Source organism: Condylura cristata, unplaced genomic scaffold (assembly GCF_000260355.1).
Source record: "Condylura cristata isolate star-nosed mole 26May11 unplaced genomic scaffold, ConCri1.0 scaffold00007, whole genome shotgun sequence".
NCBI lineage: Eukaryota > Metazoa > Chordata > Mammalia > Eulipotyphla > Talpidae > Condylura > Condylura cristata.
Genome location: NW_004567108.1, coordinates 18,155,225 through 18,169,169, shown reverse-complemented (window position 1 = coordinate 18,169,169; position 13,945 = coordinate 18,155,225). Strand labels below are relative to the sequence as shown.

Genomic DNA, 13,945 nt, shown 5'->3' with positions numbered 1-13,945 from the left:
AAAAAAAAAAAAAAGATTTATTTATTCATACAGAACTGGGGTGCAAGCCAGAGGTGGTGCTGGGGCAATGGGAGGATTTACGAGAGACAGAATGGGGAGCAGAACAGGCTGATGGACAAAGTAGACTGCAGATGGGAGCAGTGGGCCGGTCAAGAGAGGTCTGTGGCACCATGTGGGTCACCTCTGGGGCAGGGATTGAACTCACACTGAGGTGGCTGCGGCCAGTTTGCAGTGCTGCATCCTAACCCGTTGCGCCACCAGGGAAGGCCCGGATCTGAATTCTTAACTTTTAAAGTTTCTTGCCTGCCATCTGGTTCCATTTTATGTTGATATGACAAAACATATAGATAAAAATTTTAAACCATTTTTTATGAAATGTTCATTTTTTATTTATTTTTTTTAGTTGTTACTGTTTTCTTTTTTTTTCAGCATTTTTAACAATTTTATTTAAAATTCATTGCATGGGGGATGACTTTAAGTACCAGACTGAAGGGATGAGGTCTGAACTTTTTTTTTAAATATTATAATAGTTTATTTTTCCATCATTTTGTACATTTTTTTTTCCATCTCAATTGTAATCCCCGTGGGTTGAAATGTTTATTTTTTTAAAGTTTTTTTTCTGTAACATTGGCCAAGCCACTTAGTTATTTAGGAAGGTCTGAAAATTATAGGGAGTTCAAGAATAGGTTGAGTCATGTGAAACTGTTGATATAAAGCCATGTTTAAACTATACCTCAGTGATTATATGTGGCTCAACATAATAAATAATTCATTTAAATTCATAATTTGTATACTGTAGAAGAATCCCTTCTGTATTATAAAATGTTGTCATTTATTGCAATAAATGTACTAGATTTGTTAGGAAAATAATTTTTTAAATATTTAATAAAAATTTAATGTATGGGCCCTCTGTGGTGGCGCAGTGGGTTAAAGCACAGCACTAAGAAGCTAACGCCACTTCGGCAAGAGTTCGATCCCCGCCTGCCCCGGAGGTGACCACATGGTGTGGCAGACCTCTCCTGGTTCGCCCGCTGCTCCCCTCAGCAGTGTACTTCATAGATCTACCTGTTCTGCTCCCCACTCTGTCTCTGGTGAAGCTCTCACCGCCCCTGAGCCTCTGGCCTGTACCCAGTTCTGTATGCACACGTAAATAAATTTAAAAAAAAAATTAATGTGTGTTCTTTTGATATTTTTGAAATGAAGTGTTTTTGCTATGTGTTTTATCCTAGTTATGGAATGAAGACCAAGGCAGAAGAAAAAGACCCTAAAAAGCTAAAAAAGCAGGAAAAAGAAGAAAAGGACTTCAGGAAAAAATTTAAAGTATGTCATAGTTAAATATTAAACAAAGTTCATAAAACTGATGAAAAAATCCAAAAACTGTTAAGTACTCAAATGCACATTTTAAAAATGTAATTGTCAGTCTCAGTTAGCCAATATCAATTTTATATTTTAGAGGAAATTTATTTTAGCTTTAAAGTTATTTCTATAATAAATTAAGCAAGCTCTCATATGTGTAAAATATGCATCCTGTGATAATTACCTAAATTTAAGCCATCCTTTGATGCTTAGGAAGGAGATAATCCAAAAATAGAATGAATAATGATGCAGTATATATTGTTTATGCAATGAGATGCTATTTAGCTCTGAGAAAGAAGGAAATTGTGACATATAGTATGAAAATGTCCCTAGACCCTGAGACCATTATAATTCAGAAAGAATTATAATGTCACTTATACGTGGGTTCTAAAAATGCCAAACTTTTGGAATAAAAGGTGGCTACTAGAGCCAGTGACAGGATGGGGGAAGTGGAGAGAAACTTCATTTTTAGGACGAATAAATATGGGAGTTTTATATATGACATGATGGTTATAAGTAGCCATGCTGTAGTATCTGCTTGAGAGTTGCTAAAAGAGTGAACCTTAAATATTCTCCCCACACAAAGTAAATGGTAATTATGTGATAGGTTTTGTATCTAACCCTGCTGTCATCATTTTGCAATACACATCAAATCACCACAAATTAAATTTTTTAAAAAGTGAAAGTTTTTAAAAAAATGTTGTATTTTGGGCTTAGGAATGACTTTTTCCAAGGCAGTTTTCCTTGATGCCCTTATGTTAGCTTTTATAAACAGGTAACTATTTATTTAGCAAAGACTTTCTTCAAAAATCTAACAGTTGAATTTACAATTGTAATAGTAGATGTCAATATATAAAATGTTTTTCTTTATTTTTCCAGTATGATGGTGAAATTAGAGTCCTCTATTCAACCAGAGTTTCACCCTCCTTAACTTCTAAAAAGTGTGGAGCCAGAGATCTCCAGGTAAAGCCTGGTGAATCTCTTCAAGTCATACAAAGCACAGATGACACGAAAGTTCTCTGCAGAAATGAAGAAGGAAAATGTAAGTCACTGCTGTTCAGTCTACACAGTAATGACGTTCCAAAAGTAACCAAACAAGTTTTAGTGATAGCCCCTGCTTTTGTTAATTCTTCTTATTCTATGTGTTATAAATCATGGAAAACTTTAAGAAATTGGAGATTTTTGCTGTGCTGAAATTTATGTATTTGCTCTTTTTATTTCCCACTTGCTGTATTTGCCCACTGTGATACACGGTCATGCCAAATCATTGCTTCTCAAAATTCAATCCTGTGTCAAAAATGCTTGTATGGGCTTTAAATGCACAGTTGCCAAACCCATCTTTCACCTGATAAGTTGTGAGTTCTGCTGGTCAGAATGGAGTTTGTGATCATAATATCCTCCCAGCTTGTTCTTCTGGCCACTTAAGTGAGAACCAGGGTACGAAAGCCATGAATAGCTTATGCTCTGATCTGATTTTAAAATTAGCATAGGTCACAGTGAGAATTTCCAATTTTCCTACTTCGCATTCACTTGGGTTCCCATCCTATTTGAACACAATTAATGAGACATACTACTCCAAAGGAATTTAAGAGATTTCCTGTCCTCTTTGACTATATCAGTAATTAAAGCTGACAGATGGAAATGCTTTTGTCCAATTTGAAAAGGAATTTTGTTTCATGTAAAGTCCAGGGGAGAATAATGGAGTGTTATGCTGTCCTTTATTTAAAACTGGATACCAGCCTAGAGGTCTTATATCAGTTTGGTTAGTCTGCACGAAAAACATGAACTCTGAGTCGACTCAATGACAGGAAGGTGACTCAGGGATAGGAACTGAAATGGAATTGTAAAAAGAAAGCACAGTGACTCAGAGTGGGGGAAATGGATCCAGAGTTGTCATGAGGAGGTACTGGTGACTTTTAACAGGAGAAAATAGAATGTGGGTACAAGGATACAAGCAGGGTAGCATAGCATTAAGTCTGAAAGTTTACGGGAGAGAATGTGTTGACAGTGCTATAGGAAACAAATTCCCTATTCAGACCAGCCCTGTAAGGATTACCCTAAGAATTGCATTAACTGCAGAAGAGGTATATGCTTTAAAAGATCATCAAAAATATTTTAAATGTTTAAAAACAATTAATAAATTATAATGAATATAACAAGTTGAATATTTTACATGATGACTATGAGAAATGATGAAATTTTCATGCAGTGCATAACAGTAAGAGAAATAAGATTACTTAATGTGTATTCTAAAATTTTGTATTTTAAAATTATGTTACTAAAACCAGCTAACACCAACTAAATTAAAATGCTAAAAGTGAGTGATTAGTAGGTGATGGGTCTATGTGGTATATTTTCTCCTCTCTACTTTGCAAGTTATTTCCTATGTTTCATAACAGAGACTTGTTCTAGTTCTTGCCATGTGGATTCTCCCCAGTATATAAGCTTCAAACACATCTTACTGTGATGGTAGGAAATTTTGTCATGTTGTCCTGAGATGCCTATCCCTAGAGAAAAATCCCGTGCACAGTAATCTTCCTAATCTTCAAATTCAAAGCATATACATATCACATACATGGGGCTCTTGTTAAAAACACAGATTCTAATTCAGTAAGTGAGATGTGACATCCTGGATATTACCAAACATCCAGATCAGTGATGATGCTGCTCCTGGAACATACTCTGAGGCTCTGAGTAACAAGGGTGTAGTTGACAACAGCACACATGTATGGACAGAAATAAACAGGGGTAGATATAGAACTACTGAAATAACAGGGATAAATCCAGAATTCAGAGGAGAGTCTGAATTCCCTAGGTCCAGTGCACCTAAGTCATTAATAAAAGCAGTAGCTATTGAGGTCATAAATTTTTAATCTGCTGTCATTTTCTATTTGGTCATCGAGAATTCTAAATAGGGTTATGAATACTAGGGGATTCTGTGTCTCTTAGAATTTGTCATCTGCTAAAATAATGGATAGAAACATCCCATAAAATTCTGGTAGATTACAATCAAGTTTCCATGTAACTTTTTATCTATCAGGTTTTCTGGTTTTTTAGCAGGTTTTCATCACACTTACAATTTTCCAGCTCATGGAAAACTGATTCAATTCTTAGGTGGTGTGGGACCCCTCCAAGTAGGATAGAAAATAGGTGATTAATATCAGTAGCTGTTGTTTTGATTTAAAGATTTTCTTTCGCCTGGTCTTTGTCTTAGTTTGGCTTCCCAAGGGAAAGCAACCAAAAGTTACCATGGAATAACTGGAATTGAAGCCAGCCAGCAACTCCTAGGTGCAGCTTGTCTCATCCAGTGGGAAATAAATTGGGATACTTATACCTTGCTCCTGTCCATCAGGAGTGCAGACCAATCCCTGGGTAAGTGATGAGACATTCTAGATTCTGAGCAGGCTGGCCAAGATTGCTCTGGAAGTCAGAGAGAGGCATCAGGAAAAAAATTAAAATGCAAGTTTGGTCAATTGAAAGTTTGAGACAAAAAGCCCTTGCAGTGAGAAGGGTGAAGGTATATGAGAGAAATACTAGGAAAGGCTGCTGTTATCTTCATGGTAAGCGCAATTCCAAGACTTGATTATCATATCTGCCTAATTCACTGTTATATTTCAAAAATTCTGCTTTTCTTAGTTTCTCTGGACATCCTGGCTATTCTGTCCTATTCTGTCCTTGAACACCAATGTTGACATGCTTAATTTTTTTAAATATATCTATTACTCACCTCATAGGATTTGGAATGACTGTTGTTTAGATTTAACCCTCCCTTGTTTAGTGTAGTATGGTAGTCTTTCACGGGCTGTCTACTCTACCTATAGTTTCAGTCAATCCAGTCACCACACTGTTACCCAAATATTATTTTTAAAAACAGTCTCTAGATGAACATACAAATGCTTTATGATTTAGCTTTACCCTTATCAACTATTTCCCATCCACACCTGACACTCCTGATATTTAAACTACTCAATTGCCTCTCCCTGAACGAAGGATGCCTTTTCCTCCTTCTATGAGACTTTATTCTATTCTATTAAAGACAACCTTGTTGTGATCTAAAATTGAGGTGTGCCTGTTGCCTACTCCCAGCCCTACCAGTCACAATTACTCTCACCCCTGCCCCACCCAACATACTCCTATTTTTGTTGTTCTAATTGTCCTTATTGTTTTACCAGCCTTCTACTATTATTAGATTCAGAGTTTGAATTGAGCTTCAATGAAGGGTTCTAAGCTTTGTATGGCCAACACTCTATAGTACCTACTCCTTTGTTTGGGGTTTGCTGAATTAAATGTAACAATTTGGAGATTGCAGTCAGTTCATCAGATCAAAGTACGATATATATATATAGATAGATAGATAGATAGATATAGATAGATATAGATATAGATATAGGTATAGGTATAGGTATAGGTATATATATATATATTCACAGGAAGAAGTCTGTTGAGTCTTAGCCTTAGTCTTGTGGTTTACCTGTTGTTTATCATCCAGGAACCTCTGTATATCTCAGTTCCTCATTTCTGCATCTTCTGACTAGCAGCAAAGGCAATTATAAGAAAGCCCCATGGTAGCCCTATTTTTTTCCTTACTCCCTCTGCTTTTTTAATTTATCAAATGAAGACAGCTTACTAAACCTGATTTGATGATATAAACCAGAGGTTAAAACATTAATAATTATCCCTTCCCTTGTGGAGGATAAGCTCTTTTTCAGGCATTATCACATTTGATCAAGTCTCATGCACTGAATGTGGAAGTGAAAATGCATAGACATTGTGCTCTCAAATATGTTTCTGGCACATTCCCAGTTGTTTAGAATTTCTCATATCTGCACTTGTCCCACAACCCAACATCTCATAAGCTGTGAGTTTTCCCACCTTCTATCACTGGAGAAAAAAATTTGTGCAAAATGTGTGTTCTGAGATAGGAGCTGAGTTATTTGCAGCCAAAATGTTCTCCATTTTTCTTGAACATCAAAAAAAGGATTGTAAAGGGTCTTTGGATTTTCCCAAACCCAATTGATTATTTCTTTGCTTAAGTAATTTTCTTTTCAATTTTAAAACAAACAGATGCTCAATTGAGGATTTTTTAAATTCTGAAATGTAAAATGCTTGGCTTACAGCCTAAAAATATGTATAAGGAGAGGGAGAAAGAACATTTACATTAAACTAGCATTATAATTTATATTTGATGTGTGTGTGTATATATATATATATATAAAATTTTTTTCTTTGTTTCATATTATGAATCTTCCCATAAAGTTGGACATCATTCCACTTGCCTGGGTAAATCTATGAAATATGATTTTTTAAATTGTATGAGACCCAATTGAGTACATTCAACTTTATTTCTGGACATGCTTACAACCACTGAAATAATAAGAAAGTTTTAAAAAGTTGTCATTTTTACTAAGTAAAAATTAGAAAACATTGCCAAAAAGGTATCTTCTACATTTCTAAAGATGATTTTGCATTTCCATGGTAACTTTTGTACACAACACCATTCTGAAAGGTGAGTCATTAGTCCAGGATACATCTGCACTGCAACAGGCAGACATTTTGGGAACAAATCAGCTTGCACATATGGGGGGTGGGTGTTCCATTCCTAACTGGCTCTATCCCACCACATATTTAAAAACATTTGTTTCAAGCCACTGTGTTCTGCTCTATGAATGTGACCTTTCCAAGTAATAATTCCATGTTATTTGTGAGACTCCCTTGCATAACAGTATCCGCAGTCTACTAGGGTTAACTAAGCCTAGTAAGTGCTCTACATGGCACAGACTCACGAGCAGTCTTTCTGTTTATTTCATTTATTTGTTGGCTTCATTAACATACCCTATGTTGGATACACATAGAACATATGAGCAAAGAGAGTATGTTTCTACTGCAAAAAAAAAATTTTTTTCTAGGAACTATCATGGAGAGATTATATAAAAATTCATGGTAAGTCATTTGTTTTGACATCACCATGAATCATACTTTTAATAGAATGAAGTTTTAGCAGAGCTTTTTAAAGGTACTAGACAGCAAAACCTATGCTCTATTGAAAGTCTCAAACCTTTGAAAAATGCCATATAATAATAATTTTATAGGTAACGAGCCCCAAATTATCATATCATTTCAGGAAGCTAAAATAGAGCAGTGCATCACCATTGTACACTTCATCTCGATATATTTCCTTAAATAACGTTCAAAACCATTGATGTTTTAGTCTCTTACAAATAAAACAACAGAGTGCTCAGGAAGAAGCAGCTTGTATTTAGAGATCTTGAATAGGCAATAGATAAAAGGAAACGTACTAAAGCTTTGAATATTGTTTTCTACAATTTGTGGATTTTAGTTAATTAAGCTGTATATTATGAGGTATTAACCTTGGCCTTGTGAAGTGTTTTAGTGTTAATTTTAGGCAAGGGTTTATCTAGAGCAACATAATTTTAGCATAATTGAGTTTTTAAAAGTAGATTACCTAAAAGCACAGGAAAATAAAAATCTTTAATTTCTAAAAATTGTGATTATGTTCTCTTTATTTTGACTATATTCTCTTAACCATCTAGAGATTTTTTTAATATAAATATGTGTGATATTAGAATAATTCAAGTCTGGTAACATTTTACAATTTTGCTCATTCTTTTCTAATTTTAATTTAGAGACCTTGAGATTTACTTCATTGTTAAAATGTTCAGTTCTTATTAAGTCATTATGTTATAATTATTAATATAAACTTGACCATATCAGAGGAACACACAGTATTGCATTGTTTTATTTTCCAGTTTATTTTAGGAGAAAATTCAAAATGAAACCAAAACCACCAATTTTAACTACAGAAAAAAAAACTTTTGAAAAAAGGGCCCTCCCTAGGGCACTATCGAGCTATTGGCAGCCACTGCAGCACAAGTTCGATCTCCAGCCAGGAGATGCTCCACATGTCATGGCAGACCTCTCCTGTCTTGCCCACTGCTCGCCTCACCAGTGTATTTCAGTCATTCTGTTTGTCCTGCTCCCCACTCTGTCTCTGATGAATTTTCTCACCAACTGTACCTCTGGCCTGTAACCCAGTTCTTGTATGCATAAATAAATAAATCTTTTTTTAAAAAAATCAAGGGAAAAGATCTGCAAAGACTTGTTCACATTTTAGCTCCAGGTATAAGTGTAGGAAAATACAGCTTCTAATATTGGAACCATGACAATTTATTATAAAAGCTTTTTGTCTACACAAATTTTCTCTCAAGATATACATATAGTGAGTTTGTTAGAGATATGCTTATCCTCCTTTGAAAATTATCATTAAATTATGATATACATTATTTTTTTTTAAAGGTCTTTTTCCATGAACAGAAGAACTGTGATATCAAGCATCACAGAAATTAACTTTAAATGTCCTTATATTGGTCAGAATGGCTTTGATTTTTTCCATGCTCTGAGTAAAAGTAGTACTACAGTGTTTTGATCATTTTCCATATGTGTCATTTCCATAACAGAGAAATTCAAATATAACTTTGATTCCTTTCTAAATATGATTTTATAAGCAGATTTCATTAAAAATAAATACATTTCTTGATATAGTCAGGTGGAGTTTTTTGCCTTGGAATATTTTAAGGGAAAGTTAAATTAAATTTTAATCTGATCATTTCAGTTGTATGATCTTAACTTACAAAAATTCTATATTAAATAAATAGTAATATGACATCAACAAGTCTGAGTAAATTCATGATCATTTTACTAATCTTTACTTATGAGCTACCTGGTTTATAAATTTTTACACATTTACTTTTATTTAGAGCTAAAACTAGATCTAAAGTAACTGAGACTAACAAGTTGACTCAGTGAGAGATATGACCTAGAGGCATTACTGACACAGAAAAAAAAAAAAACTAATCTCAAACATACAACAGAGTTTAAATGCTAACATAAAACTAATAATTCTAAAGTTACTATTAATTAGACATCAGCAGACATTTTTCTCAAGAGAAGTAGTCCATATTCATTCTAGGACATTTTTCCACAATAATGGACAAATTTTAGATGCTCAAAAAGAAAATCATTGCATAAAATATTATCTATTTTCTACTTAATCAGGAAACCAGTAAAATCCCTTGTATGTGTTTTCTATAGTGATTTTAAAATGAAAAGCTTAACACTGTATAATGGCAAAAGCAGTAGTGGGAAATCTTTCATGTAAGTATAAGAGCTATTATGAGATCACTGGGAATGTATGCTCCCCTGGGTAGCACTAGGTTGATTACTGTCATCTGGATGGAAGGTTGAACAAGTTGTGACTTTGCTAAACATAATAAAATTTGCAAGGTTAAGTCTTAGATTTATTGGCATTTTAAATATCTTATCCAAAACAATTTTGTAATCAGAGAAACGGTGCTTAATAAATTCTTCCTAAAAGTGGGATATGGGCTACCACCTTGAAAAAGTAGATTAAAGTTGGAAAAACTTGGTATAATAAGAAAAAGTTTTTAATTCAAAAACAGAAGAAAAATTGTTGTAAATTGAAAGGAAAAGAAAATTTTAAAGATCAGAAATGAAGAAAATAAGGAAAGACACTTGGAAAAACACATAAGAAAAGTAGGTCATATTTGTAGATAAATGCAATTATTCAATATATTTTCTTATTTAATTATATTTCCATTTGTTAAGATAATATCAGTTTTTCAAATCTGTAAAATTAATACAGTTTATTTCCTTTTACTTTCATAGATGGCTATGTCCTTCGAAGTCACTTAGTAGACAAGTAAGTTTTTTTTCTTCTATTATATTCATAAAACTAATTCTAAGATTTTATTTAAGAAGGATTACTAATTCTGATTTAAACAAAATAATCAACTGAACTATCATAAATTTCAAAACAATACCTATCCTATATCAATGTGACATACCTATCCTATATCAATGTGACACAACACATAATAAAATTAAGGGTTTTCACAGTCTCACTTTCAAATAGATGAAAAGCTTTTTCATTTATGATTATATTGTTCTCAATTTCAAATTTTATTTGGAGACAGATACTAACATTGGAGGCAGACAGATCAAAGCTACTAACACTTTCATTAATGTCCTTTTTTCACTTGCTGATTACTGCAGAGGTTAGACTGAATTAATCAGAGACCATTTAGTGTCTACAGAGGGGTACTCCCATCATCTGTAACCAGTTACTAGTTTGACCCCTAACTGATGGCTTTTCTTTACTCACATCAGTCACAGTAAACTATTAGGTTGCTTTATTCCATGTTGAAGCATGCCTCCTCCCACTCCCCTGAAAAAATAGCAGTCAATGATCCTTGTATTCTTGTGAATTGAAAAGGTTTCACTGGCCAGTACTAGTATGCCATTAGAGTCCCCAGAATGTAACAAAATTCTGCCTAGTAAACCAGTACAAGAAATGAATTCTCTAATCAGGTTAAGGTCATACAGTAGCACAGAGAGTTACAGATCGCAGTTTAACAACAACAACAAAGAAATCAAGGAGGGTAAGATCAATGATTATTTGGGGATAAAAAGAAAAAAAATTAAATAAGTAATTATTGGTTTACCAGCTTTTGAAGTGAATAATTAATAAATGTTCACTTGTTGAATGATAGGAAAATGTGTCTTCTTTGCATTTGTATTAGATTCTGTTGCCAAACCCTCCCTCAGCCTCATAGAACATACCCAACAGAAGACATAGGGAACTCACAGCATCTGCCATAGTTGGCAACAATTTAAAGGGCCTGTTGCTGCCAGGATAGAAAAACATAGATGCTACAAGAACCAAAAGCAGGTCTGGAATCAGTAACTAAGGCACTTTTCACTTCTGAGCTTTGAATCTGTGTCCTATGTTTCAAGGCTATGCTAATGTCTTCAACACTTTCTATTTTAATTACTTGTACATTATTTGCTTCTCTATTAGATTATATAAACTACTCGACATAATTACTTTTTCTTATTTGTGTTTATATGTCCTGGTATGTAGGAAAGATCACTATGTGTGTCAAATAGCAAATTTCACAGAGATTCAGGGCCAGGTAAAGCCTACAGTGTATAAAAGCATCCAGGGCTATTAGTGAGGTTGCCTATAACCATAAATGTTTTGAGAATTAAATAACCTAAAAATCACTCTGCAAAATGTACCTTAGGTACATATTTTGTGTTTTTATGTTTTATAATTAGATTTATAAATTATTAGAAATATGTGGAAAGTGGAGCTCTATTTTCTATGCCAAATATTATTGTGTAGCCTTTGACATTTAAAGTTCAACTGAAAAGATAAATATGATATTGACAAATATAAGAATGTGTTAGGGTGTTGGATTAAGATCCCCAGTGGGTATTGCTCCAGGATTGTTCACTTTATTCAGCTCAACAAGCACATCTAACAAAGTTAGCACATCTAGTATGGGCTCATGTTAGGCCCATATTTCGTCTGAAGAGAGAGATTTGGCACTGTGTATTCTTGAAGCTGGGTCCCCTTTTTCTAGCTGTCTATGATATGCAGTAAGTTATGGGCTTTTCTTGAATGAATGAGAGGAATAAATTAAGCCAATGAAGAAGTTAAAGACAAAAATGAAATTTCTTTCCACGTCAAATGTATAACTTGCAACATTTCATCCTTTATTGCCTTGTGTCATATATCATCATATTACTAACCTTTTGATTTAAACATTTGTTTTCATGGCAAGAAAACATTCTTTAAAATATAAATCATTTCTCATTTTCAGTGATGGAGAAATCTATGATGATATTGCTGATGGTAAGTCTCACATTACCCAGGTCTTATACCTTGAAAGATAAAATAAAATGTGAACAGGCATACCTCCCAAAAAGGAAAAAAAGTCTTATAAATCAGTCATAACAAGTAACAGTAATAATGAATTCACTGTTCTTAGATATTAGAGCCTTCTTATATGGTCAGAATTTGAATTGCTTAGAAATATTGGGAAACCTAAATGCCCTCATAGAGTGAAGAAATAAATATTTTTGCTCATAACTAAATATCAAGAAAGAATCCCTAATTTATTGTTTTTGAAAACTGAAGTATGGTAATATTTTGGTGATTTTTTTTTCATTATACTTTGAATCTTGCCATAGAACTCTATGACAAATGCACTAAATATATGTGCACTTGGCCAAAAAAATAGGCACTTAAAGTTATAATATTCGTTTATATTCTCTACGCATCAAAAATCTTATGTTGTGATTTAAAAAATTAAACTTACCTAAAATGAACCATACGGTTAATCATATCTCTTTTTAAATTCACCAATCTTAGTGATATTTAATATATTCAATTTCATTTAGAATGAGTATCAAAAACTATACTTAATTGCTATATTACAAAAATAATAAGCCTGAGTCTCATTTTGATAGAGGCTAAATCTGTCCAGAAACTTTACTAGGCTTGTATGAAAGTTTGATATATATGTAATCTTCCATTTAATTAGTTTTTCATAAGTTCCAGGTTGTAACACTTATAGACTATCTGTTTGTATAAGTACTTTTAAATTTGTATTTCTGTTTCTTTCAGGCTGCATCTATGACAATGACTAATGCTCCACTTTGGTTATTTTACTATGTTCACTTAATACCAATATGAAATCTAGGTTTCAAATGATATGCTATTAAGTAGTTCTGGGTTCACAGAACTACTCATCACTATATGCTGTAAATGTTGATTATAAAGTTTTGAAATTTTGGTTTTAGAAAATGGTCTCTGCTTATTCAATATCTCAGACAGTACCAATGAAATATAGATATCCCATATTTGCTTCAATTACAACTATAAAGGAGCTTCTTTTAGACCATCAAAGGACAGACAACTTCTCCTTAAAAAAAAATAAAATAAAATTGGGACCTCCCTGGTGGTGTAACGGGTTAAAGCACAGCACTATGAAGCTATACACAGCCACTGCAGCATGAGTTCAATCCTGGCCAGGGAGCCGACCCCTATGGCGCGGCAGACCTCACCTGACCTACCTACTGCTCCCCTCAGCAGTGTATTTCAGTCAATCTCTTGGTTCCCCAATCTATCTGGTGAATCCCCTCACCTCCCACCTGCAACTCTGGCCTGTACCCCAGTTCTTGTATGTATAGATAAATAAATCTTAAAAAATAAATAAATAAAATCAAGCACAAATGATTGTGTTGTCTAAAGAAATGTAAGGAAGAAATATAAAGTATGAGAAAGGGAACTTTAAAACAGTTTCCTCCTCCTTATCATAGCATCTTTTATTAAGCTTCTACTCAAATTTTCTGTCTTTAAAATGGCAGGACAATTTCTCTCTAATGATGGCTTAAATGTTTTTGAAAAATATAATGATAACAGAATTTTTATATAAAGTCTGTCCCTATTTGTTCATTGTGAATGTGTTAATTACTTGATAAAGAATGTGTGTATTTAGTATGCAATGAGATTAAAAATTGCAGAAAGGTCTAAAATATTTTCCTTTTGCAGATTCATTCATAATCATTTGACTCTGTGCTCTAGTTGAAGTACAGAGTACTCAGGGGTTAGGTGTACCTTAAAATAATGAAGATTGTACTTGAGAATTAGCTTTTTATGACACATCTTCACTATGAAAACTTTTAAACATGTTTTGAGTTTGTT

General features: G+C 33.5%; 1 protein-coding gene across 2 annotated transcripts in view; it reads left to right on the top strand.

Annotated features, from left to right (window-relative positions):
- The window catches only part of FYB (FYN binding protein), an 80,730-nt gene extending 67,552 nt beyond the window's left edge, over positions 1-13,178 (top strand). For both annotated transcript variants that reach the window (XM_012721787.1, XM_004678419.2), the window contains 5 exons: positions 1,230-1,320; positions 2,236-2,398; positions 10,060-10,093; positions 12,060-12,091; positions 12,866-13,178. In XM_012721787.1, the coding sequence (XP_012577241.1) occupies positions 1,230-1,320; positions 2,236-2,398; positions 10,060-10,093; positions 12,060-12,091; positions 12,866-12,888 (343 nt within the window). In that variant the 3' untranslated portion in view covers positions 12,889-13,178. The remainder of the gene's footprint in view (positions 1-1,229; positions 1,321-2,235; positions 2,399-10,059; positions 10,094-12,059; positions 12,092-12,865) is intronic.
- The last annotated feature ends 767 nt before the right edge of the window (positions 13,179-13,945 follow it).